General features: G+C 45.1%; 1 protein-coding gene and 1 long non-coding RNA gene across 2 annotated transcripts in view; one reads left to right on the top strand and one right to left on the bottom strand.

Moving 5' to 3' along the window:
• The window catches only part of MYO7B (myosin VIIB), a 51508-nt gene that overhangs the window by 4253 nt on the left and 26078 nt on the right, over nucleotides 1-21177 (top strand). Inside the window, exons 3-24 of the mRNA XM_039391177.1 lie at nucleotides 778-891; nucleotides 1515-1667; nucleotides 2878-3062; nucleotides 3868-3989; nucleotides 4649-4791; nucleotides 4885-4998; nucleotides 6661-6814; nucleotides 7766-7842; nucleotides 8139-8258; nucleotides 8492-8634; nucleotides 9896-10106; nucleotides 11635-11770; nucleotides 11989-12149; nucleotides 13155-13193; nucleotides 14809-14946; nucleotides 15863-16015; nucleotides 16556-16654; nucleotides 17181-17275; nucleotides 18400-18484; nucleotides 19066-19284; nucleotides 19880-19981; nucleotides 20597-20743. Coding sequence (XP_039247111.1) covers nucleotides 778-891; nucleotides 1515-1667; nucleotides 2878-3062; nucleotides 3868-3989; nucleotides 4649-4791; nucleotides 4885-4998; nucleotides 6661-6814; nucleotides 7766-7842; nucleotides 8139-8258; nucleotides 8492-8634; nucleotides 9896-10106; nucleotides 11635-11770; nucleotides 11989-12149; nucleotides 13155-13193; nucleotides 14809-14946; nucleotides 15863-16015; nucleotides 16556-16654; nucleotides 17181-17275; nucleotides 18400-18484; nucleotides 19066-19284; nucleotides 19880-19981; nucleotides 20597-20743 — 2910 coding nt within the window. The remainder of the gene's footprint in view (nucleotides 1-777; nucleotides 892-1514; nucleotides 1668-2877; nucleotides 3063-3867; nucleotides 3990-4648; nucleotides 4792-4884; nucleotides 4999-6660; nucleotides 6815-7765; nucleotides 7843-8138; nucleotides 8259-8491; nucleotides 8635-9895; nucleotides 10107-11634; nucleotides 11771-11988; nucleotides 12150-13154; nucleotides 13194-14808; nucleotides 14947-15862; nucleotides 16016-16555; nucleotides 16655-17180; nucleotides 17276-18399; nucleotides 18485-19065; nucleotides 19285-19879; nucleotides 19982-20596; nucleotides 20744-21177) is intronic.
• The window catches only part of LOC113989948, a 31681-nt gene continuing 19597 nt past the window's right edge, over nucleotides 9094-21177 (bottom strand). Inside the window, exons 3-6 of the long non-coding RNA XR_005567201.1 lie at nucleotides 20697-20841; nucleotides 15818-17679; nucleotides 13087-13202; nucleotides 9094-10466 (exon numbers count right to left, since the gene is read on the bottom strand). This is a non-coding gene — a long non-coding RNA (uncharacterized LOC113989948). The remainder of the gene's footprint in view (nucleotides 10467-13086; nucleotides 13203-15817; nucleotides 17680-20696; nucleotides 20842-21177) is intronic.

The following is a 21177-nucleotide window of genomic DNA, read 5'->3' as shown; positions in this document are numbered from 1 at the left end:
TTGAGTCTGTATTAGTGCCTGGAGCAAGAGGTGGTGTTCCTGAAGGCCTGGAGCAGGGGAGTGTAACCAGGATGCTAGTGCAGGTGACATCAAGATGCTGCTAATTTCTAGGAAAGGGCAGCTGTGGCTCACCCCTTCCTCCAGTGACAGCAGAGCAGTTCTTGCTTGCTCTGCAGAGTGGCAGAATGTTGCCAAGCCTCTACAAATGTGAAGAGAGGAGCTGGGCTGGATAAAGAATGTTGGTGGGTTTTTTTCCTTAAGAGAGATCATGGATGCACTCCATTTCAGCTACAGCAGGAAGAATATGTATCTAAAAGTTCTCACAACAGAGTCCCCTACATTTTCAGACATTTGGTTTTTTGTTTGTTTGTTTTTCTTTTTCCTGGTAAAGTCTATGTTCTCAGGAATCTCTTCTGAAAGAATACCACCCCTAATTGTGAGGCTGCCAAGGCACTCCACCAGCATGCACTGTGCCCTCCACCAGCCTGGCGGAGGTAGTGGAGCTGCATCATTGCTGTCTTTGAAAAAGGTGTTGCCTCATTTCCTGCTGTGAGAGGTTTGATGACTTGTCCAAAGCCATGTTCTAGGTCAGCTGTGGAGCTGGGAGTAGAACTCAGAGGTCTGTGAATGTACTGCCTGCAAGCAGTAAGAACTTAACTAGTTAAACACTGCTAAAGAAATCAAAGCGCTAAAAAAGGAAGACCAAGAAGTGTTTGCCTGTGAGCTACATGGCATCCAGTATGTCACTGGACTTGACAGTGGATTTTTTCTTCCCAGGGTGATCATGTGTGGCTGGACACTCAACCAAACAGTGAATTTAATGTCCCTATTGGGGCAGTTGTGAAGGAATCTGACTCAGGACGGATCTTGCTGGAGGACGATGAAGGCAAGGTGGGCCATGCCATAACCATAATCATGTAAAAGATGAACATAAAATTTAAAAGTATAAAATACAAAAGAAGGGCCCTTTTGGGTCAGACCAAAGCTCCTTCTATCCAGATGGTCTGACTTTGATAATGTTTGGTAGGATATAATGAAAGAAAGAATATAAAAATAAGGCAAGCATAAGATGATGCCCTGGCATTCCCAGCTCCAAGCACTATGAAGATTCAGAGCTTCTTGAAATAGAGGTTATATCTATATAGTTAAGAAAAGGAAATGGATGGGCTCCAATCCCTAAATTTGGTGAAGCTTTAGGTGAAAACATGATCCCACAAAAATCAGTTAATCCCTACCACATACAATGTTGTAGCTGTGATGACCTGACAGAGCTGCACTCTGAACAGTGTTAAATTTGGTGATGTTCAGAACCCACCTGAATGGCTTCATTTAGTGTTTTGAATCATCCAGTCCTGGGGAGCAGCAGACCAGTTAATTCCTGTAGGTCAGACACCTGTTTGTTAGAACATGCTTGTTTTGATCATGGATTGCTCTGTGGTCTAAGGCAGAGCTCCCCTGTGCTTGCCTCTGAGCTGCAGCATCACACATTAAAGGCAGTGCCTTGGCTTTTCCAGGAACACTGGATCACGGCTCGGAACATGCACATGGTGCGTCTGATGCACCCCTCCTCTGTGCAGGGGGTGGAGGACATGATCCGCCTTGGGGATCTCCATGAAGCTGGCATGGTGCACAACCTCTTCATCCGACACCAGGAGCACAAAATCTATGTGAGTGCCACAGTCACCAGGCCAGGCCGCTTTGAGGAATGACCTCTCTGGCACAGTCAGTGGGTGACCTGAGCAGCCTGAGAGCCTTTCACACATGCAGCCCTCTGAGTCCTTCACTGATCAAGGGTGCCAAGGAGACACAACACAGTTTTTCCTCTTCTTTCATTTGAGTACTTTGGCTGTGAAGAAGAGAGCTAAGAGCAGACTCTGCAGTCACAACTCTGTGCACAGGTAGTGACCCTGCTGACTTTCTCCTCGAGTGATCATTTCCACCAGTCACTGACAGTGAGCTAAATCTAGCCCGTGTTACAGCTTAGTGCTGCTCTTACCTGCAGGATCAGTCCAACTAGTACACAGTGACATGACTGTCCTCCAGTCCAAGCCAACATTTACTTGATTTTGATTAATAAAATAGATAAGAACAAATCCAGATATTTTGCCCGTTACAGGTTTTATCTGTGACTGAGCAATCTGGCATTTTTACTTTCTTTGTTTCTTAGTTTCCAATTTGTAATATGATAATTAATATTCAGGTTTGTCCATGCTTTGCCTCCCATTTTATATACACTACAGGAGAGAAGCTGCCTCTTACAAGATAGGTGTGGTGATGTTTAGAGTAAACAAGGACTGATTTTATAGATGCTGCAGTTATAACTACCAAGGTGTATGTGTAGACCTGTTGTATCTGACTGTAGCAGTCTGCAGTTGTCTTATGTAGTTCTTGAACAATAATATTGCCTTGTGTCTCCACAGCCTTCAACAGCATCCTTCGTTTCAATAGTGGTGCTGTTTACAAATGTTGCTAAATCCCTGTGTATATATAGCAGAAGTATAACTGCCCACTAGCAAAGTTCAGCTACATCTACACTAGAATACAAAAGCAGCTTAACAAAACATTGCCAAACAGCTTATGATAACACAAAAATGCCAGGTCAAATTGGACTTCCATGCACTTCAGCTTGAGACAGAGCCCCAAGGTGTGGTTTGGCAAGGAGATTACACCCAGCATTCTTCCTTGGGCAAAACCCTCCATATCCTAAAATTTTAACAGCAGCACCTAGTGAGGAACTGGGCTCTCAGCTTCACCTAGTGTTGTTATGATCTCCCAGGCTCCCCTCCTGCCTCTGTTGAGATTTATACAGCAAGTGGCTTTGTTGTATTCTTGCTTGCAGGTTTGCTGCCAGCAGTAACGCTCACAACTGTTTTGCAGACTTACACGGGATCGATCCTGGTAGCAGTGAATCCATACCAGCTGCTGCCCCTCTACACAGTGGATCAGATCAGGCTGTACTGTAACAAGAGGATTGGAGAGCTACCACCTCATGTCTTTGCCATTGCAGACAACTGTTACTTCAATATGAAGAGGAACAGGAGAGACCAGTGCTGTGTGATCAGGTGACTGGACCGAGAGGACAAATAGCAGAAACCAAGTCTGGCATGGTTTTGGGGAGCCTTTGTGGAGACAGCAGACTTTCCAAATGGAAGGGCACAGATATAGACAACAGGAAGGAAATATTTCTCCCTTGCTTCTTCATTTTCAGTTTAGGCTGCAAAAGGGACCTCTGAAGTCCACTCTTTTCCCCCAGAATCTTTGAATGTGGCTGTACATTCTGCACATGGTCACCACATATGGAAACATAAACTATGACCCTATGTGATATAGGGCTATCTTTTACCTTGGAGGCATGATATTTATGTTACATGTAGTTCCTGAGAACAGACATTTCCTGGAGAGAAATAACCTCTGCTAACCTGAAGATGGAGGGAAGCTTGCTTTCATCCTATAAACAATCCATTTTCTGTTTGTCATCAATGTGAAGAACTAGATAGTCTCATTTCAGTAATATCTGATTATAGCTGAGGCAACTCAGTCGATATGATAAGACTAGCATTCACAATCTAGTAATGCAACAAAGAAGAAAAGCAAGTGGTCATTTAATTTGCACAGGTACAGAATGTCTTCCATGGATTTGCTTGGTTTTAATTAGTGGGAGAATTTAGTCCTCAGCCTAAGTCTAAAAAACAAATTTGAGCAGATAAGATGGTGAAAGACTAGAATTTTCTAGCCTTCTATGAAAGAAAGTCTGATCTTCACAGAGTAAATTTAAGTGGGTTACTTTTTTTTTCACTTGGTCTGCCATTTTGCCACCCTATCCAAAAAAAGAAAGGAAACCTGTAATGATCTTGTTTCTTATTGCAGTGGAGAATCTGGAGCTGGGAAAACTGAAAGCACAAAGCTAATACTGCAGTTTTTGGCAGCTGTCAGTGGCCAGCATTCCTGGATAGAGCAGCAAATCCTAGAGGCCAACCCCATTCTGGAAGGTGGGTTATTTAGCAAACGTGCTGGATTTACCACATTTATCTCAGGATAAAAAAAATCAGAAACAGATCTTTGAACTGTTGTTTCTGCATAACTGCTAAACCCCCTGAAAACAGTGGTGATGCACAGTGGATGTTCTCTGTACTTCCCTGCCATGTCTCCATGAAGCCCACAGCAGCTTCCACGCAGTGGGAGGAGGTGCCACTGCAGTGTAACCCTGAACCGCTGGGACCACAAGAGTCCTTGGGAATGCAGAGCCCAAGGCAAAGCCCCCTGGTGTAGCATTCACCTTAGACAGTGGCAAAGTGACTTGGATGTATCTGTAGGGGAGCTCCCCCAGACACTCATCTTTCTCTGTACAGGGATCAAATGTGCTCCCAGTAAATCCTTCTGGAGGTGTTCAGACTCTCTTGTCTGGCCAGATACAGACCACATTTGTATAATTGGAATAAGCCTTTTAGGACCCAATTATCTGGATACACAGTGTGCCTGCCTCTCTCTTCAGGAGGCAGCCTGAGACCAGACATTCTCCAGTGCTTGCCAGCGCTGTCTTTTGGAACACAACGTGTAAAACACTAGCAGCAAAACAGAAGGGCATAAAAATAGACGATGTTCATTAACTGTAATAATCCAGATACTCTCTCTGTCCCTTGCCCATCAGCTTTTGGAAATGCCAAGACAATTCGAAATGACAACTCGAGCCGCTTTGGGAAATACATTGACATTCACTTCAACAAAAATGGTGTGATAGAAGGAGCCCGGATAGAACAGTTTCTTCTGGAGAAGTCCCGGGTTTGCCGGCAGGTGAGGGCACTGGCAGGTGTGCATTCTGCCTGCTCCTGTGTTACAAGCTTATCCTGACAAGGCTGTCCATTGGCCTGTTTTGGTTTTTTTTAGGCTCCAGAGGAGAGGAACTATCACATCTTCTACTGCATGCTAATGGGGATGAATACAGAGCAGAAAAAGATGCTGAATCTGGGCACTGCTTCAGAGTACACATATCTCACCATGGTAATAGCCTCTGCTTTCTTCTTTGTTTATCCCTCTGCCATTTGCTTCTCCCAGTGAGCAATTACAATCAGTAGGAGCTGCAAGTGGTAATTACCAAATATGAACAGTCCTTTCCTTAGAATACCAGGAGCAACAACACCAAAAGTGCTGTGAGCCTCAGTTTCAGAGACTTATTGTATTGTTCACCAGTGGGAAGCAGCTTGAGGCAAGTCAAAGCTTTCTATCAAAGTCAGACTTAAGAAACATAAAAGACGTATTAAAGCAGGTGGAAAACATCCCCCACTTTCCCAGGCACTCAGATTTCAGAGGAATGCAAGGGATCTCATTCCAGGGAGAACAGCAATCACATATGTGTACCTTAGAGGAAAATGAATAAGCAGAATCCTAGTCCTTACATCTAATGAATCTTATATACACAATGCAGGCAGCTGGCATTCAATACAACCTCCCACAACTGATGTTAATGTCCCTGTCTGGGTTTATGATGCCATTGTGGTAGCAGTGGAATGTTCATAGGTGAGATTTTTGAAAACAGCTAGTTGTTTGGTTTAGGACATGAAAGCCATAATGAAAATTCTGTTCTTTAGCCTGTATAGATACCTCATATTAAACATGTCAGCTGGTTTGATTTGGGCTGTTCTACAGCTGTGGAAAAAATGGGGCTTAGTCCTGCCTCTACTGAAGTTAGTGAAAGCTAGGCATCTAGTTTCAGAGGAAATCAAATCAAATCTATCATCCCTTTCTAAAGTCTCAAAAGAAAAACCATTTATGTTGCTGGAGATTTTTTCAAATGTAATGTTTTCAAAATAGCAGTGATCTTGCAGCAAAAGCTGACAAGTACAATTAGTGCAATTCAGCCATTGTTCATTCCATAAAAAAGGCCCCTGGGTCAGCAGTAGGGCAGTATGACACAGAGATAGGAGGACTGGATTAAAGGAGAACATATCCATGGTTTTGTTAAGGTCAGCTGTTGGCACAAGCTGGCATGTCTAGATGCTGTAGACTGAAATGTCTAGGAATATTTCACTTTTGTAATCATCACACTATATTGTCAGAAATAGCAAGGATAAAAAAGGCATTTCCCCATCTCCATTAGGGCTGAAAGTAGTTTCTATCAGGAGCAGCATCCTGGGACCAGGCTTTGATGAAGGTTCTGATGCTGCCTCGAATGCTTCCATTTGCCTTCCACTAGAACCTAATATTTTTATTTTGAGATTTGCCTCCTAGTACTGATCCAATCCTACTTGCTTTGATTTGGGATAAGGGCTCTTAATTGTCCATTGACAAGACAGAGGGAGGAAACCAAAGAAACTGGCATGGCCTTGTAAATGTAGGTAACTTTGTCAAAGCCTCCTGTCCTTCTGTGCTCCAGAGCAGCCTTCCCTTCAGCTTGTCCTTTTGGCCTCCCCAGAATTCTGTTTAGCCCCAGAGAAATACATTACTGAGCCCTCTGCTAATGGGTTCTTTAGAGTAAAGGTGAAGGAAGAAGCAGCCATGGGAAGAGGATATAGGATATCTAAATAGGTTTTTACCTTGCATCTTGTGGCAAGTGACTCACAGGATATCCACACTGTGTACAAAGGTTTGTCAGCCTGCAGGTCCCTTCTTCCTCGTATGGGTACCAGGAGGATTTTCCTCACCTGTGGGTGTGGTGCCTTGCAGGGCAACTGCATGTCCTGCGACAGCCGGAACGACGCGAAGGATTATGCCCACATCCGCTCGGCCATGAAGATCCTCATGTTCTCAGACTCCGAGCACTGGGACATCAGCAAGCTGCTGGCTGCCATCCTGCACCTGGGGAATGTAGAGTTCCAAGGTAAACTCAGCACTGTCTGTGCTTGCCTTTCCTCAGACTCCATGGTAAAGGTACTTCCACTCGGTGCTTCCTGCTTCCATCTGTACAGATCAGGTTGTGCTGCTCTGCCGTGCATTAACAGGTCAACAGAGTTGGAAGGACAGGCAGATAAGCACCATAAAATTCTGATCTGTGACTCCACTGCCTAGTGTTTTGAAAAACAACATCTTATTGTTATTTTGTCATGCCATCAGGTTTCCATGGTTGTAAATAGGCCCTTATCACACAAACTGAAACAACAGAAAGTATAATGCCGTGTTACATTTGCTGATTGTTGTGCTAGGCAAGCCAGAGGACATAGGAGCAGCTGAGTGGTGTTTGCTGTGGAGATAACAGCAGTCATCCTCCTGGCTGAGTCTGGTAAACACTCACCTGCATAGGTGCACTTTTGGTATGGACAGGCACAGTGTGACACCCACCAGCGGGTTGCCAGAATCTCTCACATTTTAGAAAAGAGCTCCTCACTTTGTGATACAGAGGGCCTGATGCACTGGTGCCATTTGGATTCTTTGGAGTAACGCTGGCTGCTAAAATTAGGGATTTCCTTCATTCCCCTTTGTTGTCCAAATTTCCTACAAGCAGATAGACAAAAAATATTTTCAGAAACACATTTTCTGGAGTCAAATATCCCTTCCCCAGACCCTCAATAGCTACTATTTTAAATCAATAACCTTGTCAGTTTGGCTGCTCTTTTTAGCCTGATGTTCTGGAGTTGTGAGAGCCCTGTAGATCCCAGGATCCCTGGGTGAAATCTTTAGTAAAATCATCAAACCCGGGAGTTTCAAAAGAGAACTGGGTGCCTTGCCACATTCCCAGAGCTACGGGATCACAGAAATGCAACTGCATTAACAGCACAGGCCCCTAATGTAGCAGAAATGGTTCCCTCCCAGACCAACTGTGTCCTCTCTGCAGCGGCCGTGTACGACAACCTGGACTGCTCCGACGTGATGGACTCTCCACACTTCTCCATCGCCACCAAGCTGCTCGAGGTAACGCACTCTCACCTCCTCCTGCTCGTTCCTCCTTCACCCTTGTTCCCCGAGCACACTGACAGAGCACGTCTCTGGAGTGTCTGTGCAGGGATGCACATCCCCTTCTTCCTGCTGAGACTCCAGTCATGCTGCTGCAGGTGTCTCTCTGAGTGGGGAGATATTTAACTGGGACAGCAAATTGCCAGTGAATGCTGCTAGACATGCAGTTTGTCACAGCCCTCTTCCCGATACACACTTTGCTGGATCGCCTTTATTCACCTGGCATGACCAGGTTGCCATGACTGTTCCTCCAGGTGGACTCCAGTGAACTCCAGAACAGCCTCACAAACCTGTCCATCATTGTCCGAGGAGAGAGTGTGTCTAGGCCTCTGAACGTGGCTCAAGCTGCCGACGGCAGGGATGCCTTTGTGAAGGTACTGGTGCTTACAGCTTCCATGTTTGAAGACTTTCAAAGACTTCCATGTTTTGAAGATGCTTTCAGAGCTCTCTGTCTTCCTGGCTGAGGAGTCTGATGTGACATTCACCCAGAGGGCTCCAGGCCTTTCTGGTTCTCAGGCACAGTTTCACAGCAGCACAATAACAAGCAGTAAGCTATGTCCAAAGACTCTAATGATGGGCTCTAATTCCTCTTGCATTTTTTCCTCAGGGAATATATGGACGGATCTTCCTGTGGATAGTGAACAAGATCAACTCAGCCATTTTCAACCCAGCTTCTGAGAAGCATAAGGACAGACGTCAGTCCATTGGGCTGTTGGACATTTTTGGGTTTGAAAACTTCAGCAACAACAGGTAGGAGACTCCAGATGAGAAGCTGAAAAGCAGCTGATGTAAAGGGAAAGAATGAAAAAAACAGACAGACACAGGCTTTTTCATCATCATCCTGATTCTCAGAAAAGCAGTGACATTTCCATTACTGGATTTTCCCAATTATGATCATGCACAGATTCCATTTTTCTTCAGTCTTGGTCATATTTCTGCCTCCTCCCCCGCCTTCATTTTAGTGCATCCATTACACAACTATTCCAAAACCTCAGGAATTTTCTCAGAGGAGATGGGTATGAAGCTGCTATGAGCAAACAGCCACTATGTGAGGATGTAGTATGTCCCTGTGTCTCTGCACCAAACTTTCCTGTTCCATTGCATTTTACAATGTCTCTTGGGATACATTTGGCATATAGTACAAAGGAGACCATTTCAGCTCATGCTTACATCTTCCTCAGTGTTCTCCCATCCTTTTTTTTTTTTTTTTTTGGCCGCTGCATTTCTCCACTCTTAAGGACAGGACAGCAAAGTCCCTGGTCAGTATACCATTGTACCACTGCTGCCTCTTCCACTGGTGGTTCCAGTCCCAAAGCACCATTTCTGTTTTCCGTTCTCTCTGGGGGCAGCAGCTCTCTTAGTTACCATATCATCAGTCCTTCACAAACCATCAGCACACTCTGCAGTCTTTTTTCAATCCATTTCAACTGATGCCTCTTGCCTTCAACAAGATAATATTCCTCACTGACTTTTGGAGCAGGATCTGGGATCAATTTGGTCCGTCTTCTTTCTTTTGTGTTCTCTCCTGTTATTTTATGCTGTTCCCAAAGGCTGCAGTCCACATGGGGCCTCACTGTGGTGAGCACTCCACAGGCACACACAGTGTGCCGCAGCAGTTACCAGGTAACACTCAGGTGCAGCATAAAGGAGTAACTAACCAAAGAATTGGTAGTGCCAGTGGGAGCAGAAACATGTCACACGCTCATGCAGTCGAGATTTTCACAGTTCCCCTTTATCTCTGGAATTTCTTGAAACACGTAAGAGATCTTTCCTTGCCTACTCAGCAACACTCAATCACCAGTTGGCTCACTGCTGCTGATCTGTACCATGGCAGAAAATGCCTCTCTTGTATTGCTGAGATTGGCAACATGCAGTGATGGTGTCACCAGCACTGTGGAATTTAGCAGTAGTATCTCTGGATATGTATTTAATACAGAGAATAAAAAAATACCAGAGAGCAGTGCAGCACTGGCCAAGGATGACCATGGGCTCTCCTCTTGTCCTTCCTCAGCTTTGAGCAGCTCTGCATCAACATTGCAAATGAGCACCTTCAGCAGTTCTTCGTGCACCATGTCTTCAAGCTGGAGCAGGAGGAATACCTTGCAGAGCACATTGCCTGGAACAACATCGACTTCACTGACAACCGCCAGGCTCTGGAAGTCATTGCACTCAAGCCCATGAACATCATCTCCCTCATTGATGAAGAGAGCAGGTTCCCAAAGGTAAATTTCTGGTTTTACTTGTAATGCCTGGCTTTGCACACAGCTCACAGGTAGCACTTGGTTTTACACATACAAAAGTGCAAAGGTGGCTTTGGGACAGATTAGGAGAGGCAATGTGTTCTCCCCATAGATGTTTCTTTTAAATTAGTTCACTATACAGCTGCTTCACTCTCTGTTGGAATTTGCTCTTCCTGGTACCTCGCTGTTGAAACTCTTACAGCTGTTCCAAACAAAGAAGGAAGGAGTCCAGATCATTTTACAAGGGCTTCTTAGGAAATCTTTGAAATTGTTTGTTGTTTGAGTATTGTTCTGCTCTTGGTCTGGGCTGCAGCTTGCTCTTTCTTCTCCTGATTGACAAACCTAATTAGAGGGAATGTCACCATTGTGAGGAACTGAAGGGGAACTACAGGCCTGTCAGCCTGACCTTGGTGCTGGGGAAGGTCACGAATACATCATTTTGAGCACCACCACAGAGCACATACAGAACAACAAGGTGATCAGGCCCAGTCAGCATGGGTCCTGTTTGACTAACCTGATCTCCTTCTATGACAAGGTGACCTGCTTAGTGGATGAGTGAGAGTCTGTGGCTGTTGTCTACCACAATTCTGTGATTCTGTGAAATGTTGTTCTGGTGAAAGTAGCATCTGATGTCAGACATCCCTGCAAAGAATTTTCGGCCTCCAGAGCACAGTAAGGCTAAGCAGGATTGCTAGTGCAGGAATCAGATGGCAATGGGGTTGTCCAGAAAAGCCAGCCCCTGCCTCAGCTCATCTGTGTCCTTCAGGTAACAGTTTGAGAGGATCACATACAGGCACACAGCTTTCCCCTTTCTTCCCTAAGAAGAGGGTGGTCCCACAGTCAGGATGAGAAGGGACCTCTTCTATGACTCCCAGAGCACATGAATTCTGAGAGCACAGCCCTCACTGCCCCTAGAAGGGCCAGTGCACACAGTGCACAGTGTGAGTGCCTCACATGCACCACGAGGGGATGAGATTGTGATGGCACCCCTTGAAGAGAAGCACCCAGCTGACTGCCTTGCCTCTGGAACTCACAATCTGGGCATGCTGACTGGTATCTGCTCAGGGAATCTTCCAGGGATCTCTGAGTCCTGCACCAGCTGCAGAGTGAAAGAACTGTGCCTGTCCAGGAGAAGGAGCAGGCACCCCTTAGAGTGTCCTGGACAGGATGGCGTGAGAACGTCTGGTGGGGGGCTCTGCTTGTGAGGTCCAAAGATCTGAGGAATTCTCAGTGCACCTGGTGATGTCAGTACTGTTATGGGGGCTTGTGTACAGCCCTAGAACACCAGGCCTTAAGCTCTGATGGTGTGTTCTGTCATGGTGCTTGAGAGAGAGGTCTGTGTAAAAGGGAAGATACTTTTGGCACTACCTTCCTCCAGATCTGCTACACAGATAAGGGCAGAATTTGAGCTTTTGCTATCTCTGGTCACCACTTCTGTTTGTTTGCTGAGCACAGGCCAGTGCTGGGGACAATCTGATAACTGTCTGGTTTTGCCTGTATTTGTTTCTAGGGCACAGATGCCACCATGCTTGTTAAAATCAATTCCCTCCATGGCAAAAGTAAAGTCTATATCCCACCTAAGAGTGTTCATGACACCAAGTTTGGCATCAACCACTTTGCTGGGGTTGTCTTTTATGAATCAAAAGGTGAGTCTTTCTCTGCTGGATACAGAGGGTGAAGAGAAGGGCAGGACGTGCCCTGGGTATGTGGCTGTTCAGGGTAGTGTTGATCTGAAGCTGATCAGGAGGCCAGGAGAATGACTCTAAACCAATCTGCAAGTTACTGTAAATGAGTTGGATTTTAGGCAGACAGAGTGCTAGAGCCAGCAGGCTGCAGATGTGATAATTTTGTTTCCATCCTATAGATTTCCTGGAGAAAAATCGTGACACACTGAGTGCTAACGTAATGCAAGTGGTCCATTCCTCCAAAAACAAATTCCTGAGAGAGATTTTCCAGGTGGAAATGACCCCACCTACTCTGGGACGTGGGACCATCCGGCATCTTGGAGCTGACCAGATCTACAAGGTTGGCTTACTGACACTGGCTTATAGCTGTTCTTGACCTCCTCTTTTTTTTTTTTTTTTTCCCCACTGTCTCTGCAAATTCCCGTCCCTTTCATTCAACTTGTTTCTGCAAAGGAAGCTGCAGGAAAGTCGGGGTCTGGTGTTTGTGCTGTAAACAAGTGCGCTGTCAGCCCTGTCGCCCAGATCTGCATCCCTGGACATCTGTGCAGCCATGCCTGCAGGCTGCCCCACATCCCTGAGCCGTGGTACCTCCCCCACCTGCTGGCATCAGCTGGATGGGTTTGGTCTGCACCTGCCTGGGCATCCATCCAGCACCCACATTGCTCAGAGGGGTGTAAATTATGAGGGGGTTCAAAACGTTCATTGGAATGGACAAGGCACCAACCAGAGACCCCTCAGCAAAGCCAGCACAGCAGGGAAACTGCTGCTGTGCTGCACAGGCAGCCAGTCTGCTGGGACCAGAACACCAAAGAGTCTCACTGGGCAGTGGGTCCTGGCCTTCCCATTCTTATTGAGGGCTGACAGGTAGCACAACAGAGCAAAGAGCTGTGCTGCCACAGAAAGATACTCTGTCTCCTTCTCCCAGTGACACCTGTAGAGACAGTCTCACTGCCCTGCATACTGCTGCAATTTTAGCACTCCCTTCTTGCCCAGAGGCTTTATGACAAAGTTCATGATGGCTCATTGTCACAGGCCCGTCTGTGCCTGGTGGTGGAGGGAGCCTTGTCTGTGCTTAGTGAAAATGAGGGTGTAAAGTGTAGTGGACTGGAAACAGCGTTGGGGCAGAGTTTGGGTTCTTTGCCCTGCTCCAACTTTCACAAACTGTGATTTCTGAGCATTTAACAATGTAGTATCATCAGTGTGTAAAGGTACTTTTGCTTTTACTGTTTACATCATTGAGTTTTTCTTTCAGGACACAGAACAGCTTGCTACCTTACCTCTTATCTGTCTATTCTCCTGGCACTGTTTTCTGATCCTGTTCTTTCTTCCTCTGTCTTTGTCCCAGTGTGGTTTTCTGCTGTCCAGAACACCTGGCCATGGACAGGTAAACATCCTGGGGGCAAAGAACATCAGAAGTGGTACAAGCAGCAACAGAGAACTGGCTTAGCATCTCTTAAATGCTGTGAATACCTTCAGATTAAATATCAGGTCTATCTACATTGCTCTAATGGTTTTTGTTCCTATAAATAAGTCTGCGTTATTGAAAAAAAGCACAGCAGCATGTCAAGAAAGGAGATACTAAATGGGGGCTACCCATTCCAAAATGCATAGAAATTAGCTGAAATACCCCTATTAATTTTCAAATAGGTGGGGCTACCATTGGGAAGCTTAAGAAGCAGGCTACAGAAAAGAATAATGAACTAAGGGCCAGAAAACACTTTTTTGTCCTGAGGTCCCACAGCTCCTCTCCTGACACACCAGGGCAGAAAAGTCACCATTAAGCCAAAAGCCAACAACAAATTCAGCTTTAACAATGTTCCGTGTGTGAGATCATGAGGGCATGGGCTTCAGCCTTTTGTGGCCTTGCCACTGAGGGTACTGAGCAGAAAGGCCTCTAAGGTCTGGGAGTGAAACCTGCTTTTAACTCTTACACAGCTTAAATATGTATATGCTGTTAGCATACCTACTTCAGATGCTTGCTAGCCCTAAGATGCATCAGATCTGCGAAAAGACATTCCCAGGAGCTGTTTTCCAAAGACATGAGTCTTTGATCACTGGAGGGCAGCCTTGCCCTGCAACTAAAGCAGAGGGTGGCAATTTGAGGGTTCAAAAAGGCACTTTAGATGTAAGAACAGAGCAGAATGAAGTACTGTAAAGACCATGGAAGTGAGAGGAGCCACTGAACTTTAAATTATTTACTTGGAAAAAAATAAAAAAAAAAACACAACCCACTAACCCCTCCCCAAATGAGCAAACCAGCTGTGTTGTGCTGCAATAATTAGCTCCATGCCTGTATGTAAAAGGCCACTGGAGCCCTTCTGTTACTTGGAATTTGTACTGGTGTCACTGCAATTTAATGTGCCCATACTGAGATAGAAGCTTGAGCCTAATGTGATGATTTGTGTGAAAAAGGCATAGATGGAGCTGTGCTGTCAGAGAAGCTGGGGAAGTCTGGAGTGGCTCTCACCTTACTCCAGTAAAAGTTTGCCTACTCCCTGCTCACTGTAGTATTAATGAGCAAGGTGATCAGTCATCCTAACCCTTAAGAAATAGGCTGTTCTGGATCTTTAGCATTCTTATCTATGATGGCACAAAATGTCTGGCCTAGAGGTTAGTACTGCTTTGGGAGGGGCTGTTTCTCAGGAAGCTTTCAGGCACACACCCAGGAATCACACTTGGCACCCAGGCCCTACACTAAACACAGCCTTGGCTGGAAGGGACAGGCGTATGTGGGCTCCTGTAGGTGGAATTTCTTCTACCACAGCCACCATCATTGCTAGAACTTAGTGCCCAAGTAGGTGACAGCACTTAATGGGGTTTCTTTGCAAGAATAAGCCAAAATTAATAAGATGAAAACGACCAATTTAATTCCCGCGTAGGTAAATAATTTTTTTCTGAGAGTTGCGTGATACTGCTGCGCTGTACAAAAATACAAAGTTTTATTAACTGGCCTCTGACAGTGAATGATGTAGCAGTCAGCATGTGCTTACTCTCCCCAGGGCTTGGATACCACCAAGCGGCTCTCTACTCTGGGAGGACAGTTCAAGCAATCCCTGGAAAAACTAATGAAAATCCTGGAGCAGTGCCAGCCATACTTCATCCGCTGCATCAAGCCTAATGACTACAAGAAACCACTGGTAATGTTCTAACAATATGAGCTCTTGTCTTCAGTGAAGTTTTTAATCAGAAAAAGCTGTCAGTTGCTGTGTAGCACTTTCTAGCTGTACTTGGCTGCAGCCAGGAAGAGTTGGAGTACAGGCTATTCCTGCAATTAAGACAGTAGGAGGATATAACATTGTTAATGTACAAAATCATCTCAAAAAATACATCCTACAGTAATGGATGGCAAAAAAGCACATACATGTATTCCTGAGCAGAGTTATATAGTTATATTTTCTGTAAAGCGAAAGAGAGTTTGTAGCCCCTCAGCAAGGGGACAAAAAAACCCATTAGGATCCCACAATGCTCATACTATGAAATAGCCTGAGAGAGAATAGGAGAGCTGTTGGAGTTTGTGAGAGGGGTGATGTGGCTTAGTCTGACACTACAGGAGAAGAGGAATCAGTTTGTCATTAAGACACTTGTCTGGAACTCAGGAGATCTTGATCCAGTTTTACACTTAGACTTGGTATGGTGTTGGTCAAGTGAATATTTTTGAAGTACTGCATGTGGCTTAGTGAAACAGGCAGCACACCTGCTATGCTTTGCATGGTATGCCCAAAGGGCCTAAGTTGCTACCGCAGTTGTTCACACCTGCAAATGATATGAACAATTCACTGTTCATCTGGAATTGTGGTTCTGGAATTGAAAATGGTTACTAAAGCCAGAGTGAAGTTAACGGGCTGTATCTTCTGCTCACGTACACAGAATTGAGGACCCTCTGGGGTAACTTGTTTATGCCCGTAATGAATTCATTCAGTGCAATTAAAAAAAGCATAGTCAGCCATTTCGCAGGCCCTCTGAGGTTGAAGGTTAATAGATATGTTCTGAGGGATGCTGGATGTGTACCTTCTTTCAGTGCTAAGTCTCCTCCTGGTGTGCTTTCCCCTTCAGTTGTTCGACCGGGAGCTGTGTATCAAACAGCTGCGATATTCGGGGATGATGGAGACCATTCAGATCAGGAAAGCTGGGTACCCAATCCGCTACACCTTTGAGGAGTTCTTTGAGAGATACAGGGTTCTCTTGCCATGGTCTCTTCGACAACAGGTGTGTAAGCAAAAACCTGGTTTAAGGCTAATTTAACTTTTCCTTATGAGGCTTTAGTCTTTTCCGCGGTAGAAAGTTCTTGAATTACTGCTGGCACAGTTGAGAGAGCTGTCATCGCAGGAGCTGCCATCATGGGGACTGTCACCACAGTAATTACAGCTAAATACTTACTCACTTGGCCCTTAGCTGAAAATGCACAGCTGTTTTTAGATCCAGCTGTCATTGGCCTGCTCCATACAGACATCCCAGGCAGGATGTGCCTTCAGATGTTTCTTTTCTGTAATCACATACTTCTCAGGTCTCTGACATCCTCCTCACACTTGAACTCTGGAATGCTTGGCCATGCAGTCGTGTTCCTCCTTTTCCTGACCATTTGAGTTGAACCACTTTCATTCATTATACTGTCAGCCCAGAGGTCAGTAAGACCTCACCTCTTTCTGTTCTTCGCCCTTTGAAATGCAGGGCAGTAGATCCTTACCTATAGCACAGCTGCTGTGTTTCACAACCAAGCCCTAACATCATCATGCTTTTGCACATCAGCTGAAGAATGATGCTCGACAGAGCTGCATCAGCATCTCCGAGGCAGTGCTGGGCAAGGATGAAAGCTGGCAAGTTGGAAGGACCAAGATTTTCCTTAAAGTAAGTAAAAAGGACAGTTTATTGTCTCTTCTCCTGAAAGACTGGATGCTTCACAGTACAGTTTGACCTGCTTGTGCAAGAGTGGTGACCTTGGAGGACTCGGTTGTCTTATAAACTCTCTTGAATCTGAAGCTGTATCTTTGTTCCTGAAGGCCAAATAATTCAGTAGAGACAGTTAGGTGTAGGAGAGGCTGATCCTGTTCCTGTGTGCCATCTTTGCAGCTGAAACAGTACAGTGCAATGTACTGGAGCATAAAAAAGAATGGGATACCAGTACACTGTTGCAGGAAACCACCTTGCCTGTAGCATTCCCCCAGGTAAAACAGTCTGACTGCTTGTTTATGGCTATAGACAGACCAGGTGTGTTCAGGTGGTGTGTACTCGTCCTACTGAAGTCCCATGAATGCATTTTAATCACATTATGCTCCATCATGCTGATTTTGGGCCTCTTTCAGACCATGTGCCCAGTTTTCAGAGGTCGTAGGTGTGTCTGCTCACCTGGCATATCCACACTTTGTTTTAACAGGATCATCATGACACTGTATTGGAGCTGCAACGCCAAAATATACTCACAGATAAGGTTCTTCTTATCCAGAAGGTGATGAGAGGATTGAAGGACAGGTCAGTGATCTTGTAAGAAGGAAGTCACTTTGGTTTGAAGCAGTTATCTTTGTGATGCATCTTAACACACTCTGTGCAGCATTTCTAAGTATGAAACACACCAATCTACACCTTCCACCAGCCCTAAATTCCATGCTCATCATGTAAGAGTGCACAGTGTATCTATGCAGATTTTGCACAAGGATTTGGTTTGGCTCAGTTTTTTTTATTTTCACGATGCTTTTCAAAACGCAGGGCTGTGGCACACACAGCTTGTATGAAGAGGAAGGGTTGGAAGGAGGATTTGTTCTTAATATTTCTGGTAAACAGTAGACATCTCAAAAGCAGGAAATCCCCATGCAATCTGTGTCCTTCTCAGAGCTACAAGAATTCTCTTATTTAGTATGCTTCTTTGATAACAAAACCTAGAAAAGAATCAGATAGAAATTACCTAGTCCTTCTCTTTGCCAGATGCATAATTCTTGCATTTTGTCTGGTTTTAGTTTGAAATATCTTCAGAAGGGCAATTTAGTCACTGTCAAGTAAATATTTGTCCTCATTGAATGCTCTGTGTCACGATTTCTTCTTATTACCTTGTATCCCCCCAACCAGAACCATGATATAGGACTGAATCCTGGTTTAGTTTAGTAATATTCTTGACAGTAGAGAGCAAGAACCAAAAAACATGACACAAATGCCCCAAAACTTCCCCTTTTTTTTTCAGACTCTGCCTGCTATCTAACAGAGTATCACCTCTCCCTAAAAGCCTCAACTTGCTTTTATTTTTAAACCATCAGAGCTATGTGCCAGCCTTGGTGTGACAGTTTGTACCATGGGAAGTTCATCTTGCTCAGATGGGCTACTTGTCCTGGCAGCAGGACACTGGGGAGCAAATGGTTATTAGGTGGGGGAGTTAACTTATCCAACCTTGATGTAAGAGGTTTTCAGTTCTTACAGAGCTCTCTGACCATAGCAATGAATTTGGTCTGCAGTTGCTGTGAGTATTTTTGCAGGAAACAAGGCTGAGATCAGACTGGAGACATCCCAGGAAAAAAGGGAAGAAATGCCACCCTCTTCTTTACTATTGTCATAAGAAGCAACAGAGATAACCTATTGTTTGTCACCTCACATGTCTGTCTGTTTAGGAAGCAGTTCCTGAAACAGAGGAAGTCTGCTGTAGCTATTCAGTCAGCCTGGAGAGGCTACTGCTGCCGGAAGGACTTCAGAATGGTAAGATGAAGGTGTACACATATATGTGTGTGTGTGTGTGTGTGTTTGTTTATCTACTATGCCCTGCCAGGCTGAGTAGAGTATTAGGAATGAAGATATTCACAAATGAAGGGAGGAGAGGTGAGATGGCAGGGTGTAAGGAAGGCTGTAAAGTCCAAGGAGGACTCTGGGACATCTCAGGGCTTGCTGAATTCTGCTTTCTGGTGAAATAGGAACCCTCCTCCACTGCTTCTCTTGCAATTGCCACAGCCATGGCTCCAAGGGTGTGACTTTGCTTGCTTCCATTCACTTGGCTTCATGTCTGCTCTGTTCCTTCCCTTGTCATAATCCCAGGCTATCACTGTCACTCTCTGGAGCCATTCCTTGAACAGATCCCCCAGATAACTCTGTATATCTAGTTTTAAAGTCGTTTTACTGGCAGGAAAACCAGTAAAGTACCTTTTAAAGCATAAAAGGTACTATTACATTAGCTGCTTCCAGTGTCTTTATGCAGTTACTGAATTTTGTTGTCTTCTACCCATCCCAGCTCACTGGCAGTCTCTCTGGTTTTGAAGTGACTCCCTGTCTCTCCCGTCCCTCAGGCGATGCTGGGTTTCGGGCGCCTGCAGGCCCTGTACCGCAGCCGGCAGCTGGCCCAGCACTACGGGGCCACCCGGGCCCGCATCATCAGGCTCCAAGCCCGGTGCCGGGGTTACCTGGTGCGCCAGAAGGTGGCAGAGCAGAAGAAAGCCGTGTGTGTCATACAGGCGTACGCGAGGGGCATGTTGGCTCGCCAGACCTACCAGAGGAGGAAGGGGGAGGTACGCTCACAGGTAACTTGGGAACGCGTTGTTTCTATGAAATTCCAATCTCACGAACAACAAGCGTTGTCGTAGCGTAGCGCTAGGTGCGGATATTCATTTGGGGATATTTTATTTTGAGCTCTTGTCAAGCCCAAAAGCAGAGTGTTAGGCAGGCTGATCTTGTTTACATTTGCTTTATGTGATCATTTATCATGGGTCAAAACTTCACTGACACAGCTGAAGCGGTTTTGACAGAAGGCAGGAGAAAAGATATGTGTATGTATCTCTCCTGCGAGGGGAGATCCATTTCTACAGAAAGGCCTGCTAATGGCACTCAGGGATCCATGAAGGGAATCCTAACGCAGTGTGTCTTGTTATGTGCTACCAGCCCCTGATAGTCCAGAGCATGTTGGAGGCCTCTCCATGACTTCCTTTATGTACTAATGCTGTATAACCAGGACAAAGCCAATTTGCAGATTTCTGCCTCTTCCCTAAAATGCCCGATCTAGAACTGAGTCCCTGTTGGGAAAAAGTGCTGGTGTGGACAGCTCGTTAATGGCTGAAGGGACCTGGCTCAGCAGTTGTACAAATGGTCACAGAATGTTGTCCACAGAACAAGCTGGAAGCCAGGAATATCCACTTGGAGGAAGAGGAAGGTCTCATCCAAGTCCTTGGACCAGTGAAAGCAACGGAAGAAGCTATGAGATTACAACAGGTAGGTATGTTGGTGGAAGAACACTGAGTGCTATGTTCCTTGGCTAACAAGACAGCTTGCCCTTGCCTAGACCAGACCTGCAGACTTGTTCAAACATCTGAGCACTGCTATATTTTAAGAAAGAGAAAACGTAGTTGCAAACCTATTTGTAATAACGCTTTGAAAATGGGACAAGCCAAACACATACACATTTCTGATTGCAGCATGAGCTGGCACGTTAGCCAAATATGCCCAATGCTATTACAACCCCCTGACACAAAACCTTTTTAAATTTTAAATGTTGTGGGGTTTTCTGCTGTTAGAAATTCTGTGTTTTCCCTGTATTATCTCTTGTTGATAACGTTCTTGAATAATTGCACATCATTATCAATAGGCCAACAGTCCATAAGGACAGCTGTAAGAGCAAGGCCCTGCTGCTGATGTGCCAGATCTTTGTGACTGCTTGACACAAGCAACATTTGATTTCCCATTCCACTACTGCACTGGTAGGGCTGGACCTCACTGTCACACACCTTTGTAATAGTGTTTCATCTTCACACTCCTTCATTCTAACAGAATGATGTTCAAGTCATGCCTAACCTATTTCTATGTTTATTTCTATGCCTGGCAACTCAGGAGAGAGAGGAGGCCGAAGCAAGACAAAGGAGTAACACACCAACAAATCATGATGTTATCAGTGACCAAGAAATGGTGGACAAAATTTTTGGGTTTTTACCTTCTATGATTGGAGGCCAAGAAGGACAGGCTCCTCTGGGTTTTGAGGTACAGAGCTGCAGACTGGTAATGAGTCATGCTTATCCCTTGTGTAAGTCCACTGACTGCTGGAATTCCATCAGTGGTCAGTTCTGTTTAATGAACTTCTGTACAGTGAAAGAATCACCCAAATTAGTCATCCAGACAGTCGCTGTGACATCTGCTTTCAGAGGTCAGTTCCCAACCGTTTTGGTCACATGCATTTTGAGAACTATATAGCTTCTAACTGCAGATTTGTTTCTTTGGCACAGCCTATTACACTCTGGAGTTTAAGCCAGAAGTTGCCCAGAGTGGTTACATTTTATTTAAGACTTTTTAAAAGCCTTTTGGTTCATTATATCCTCTAATTAACATCCAGAGAAAAAGTCATACACTCTTCTCTAAGATAAATACTTTTAATTTAATGAGAAGATATTTTGGCAAAAGGAGTAAAATACAACCAA

Source organism: Pipra filicauda, unplaced genomic scaffold (assembly GCF_003945595.2).
Source record: "Pipra filicauda isolate LSUMZ 115617 unplaced genomic scaffold, ASM394559v2 scaffold90_size2875636_pilon, whole genome shotgun sequence".
Lineage (NCBI taxonomy): Eukaryota > Metazoa > Chordata > Aves > Passeriformes > Pipridae > Pipra > Pipra filicauda.
This window is presented reverse-complemented; position numbering and strand designations above follow the sequence as displayed.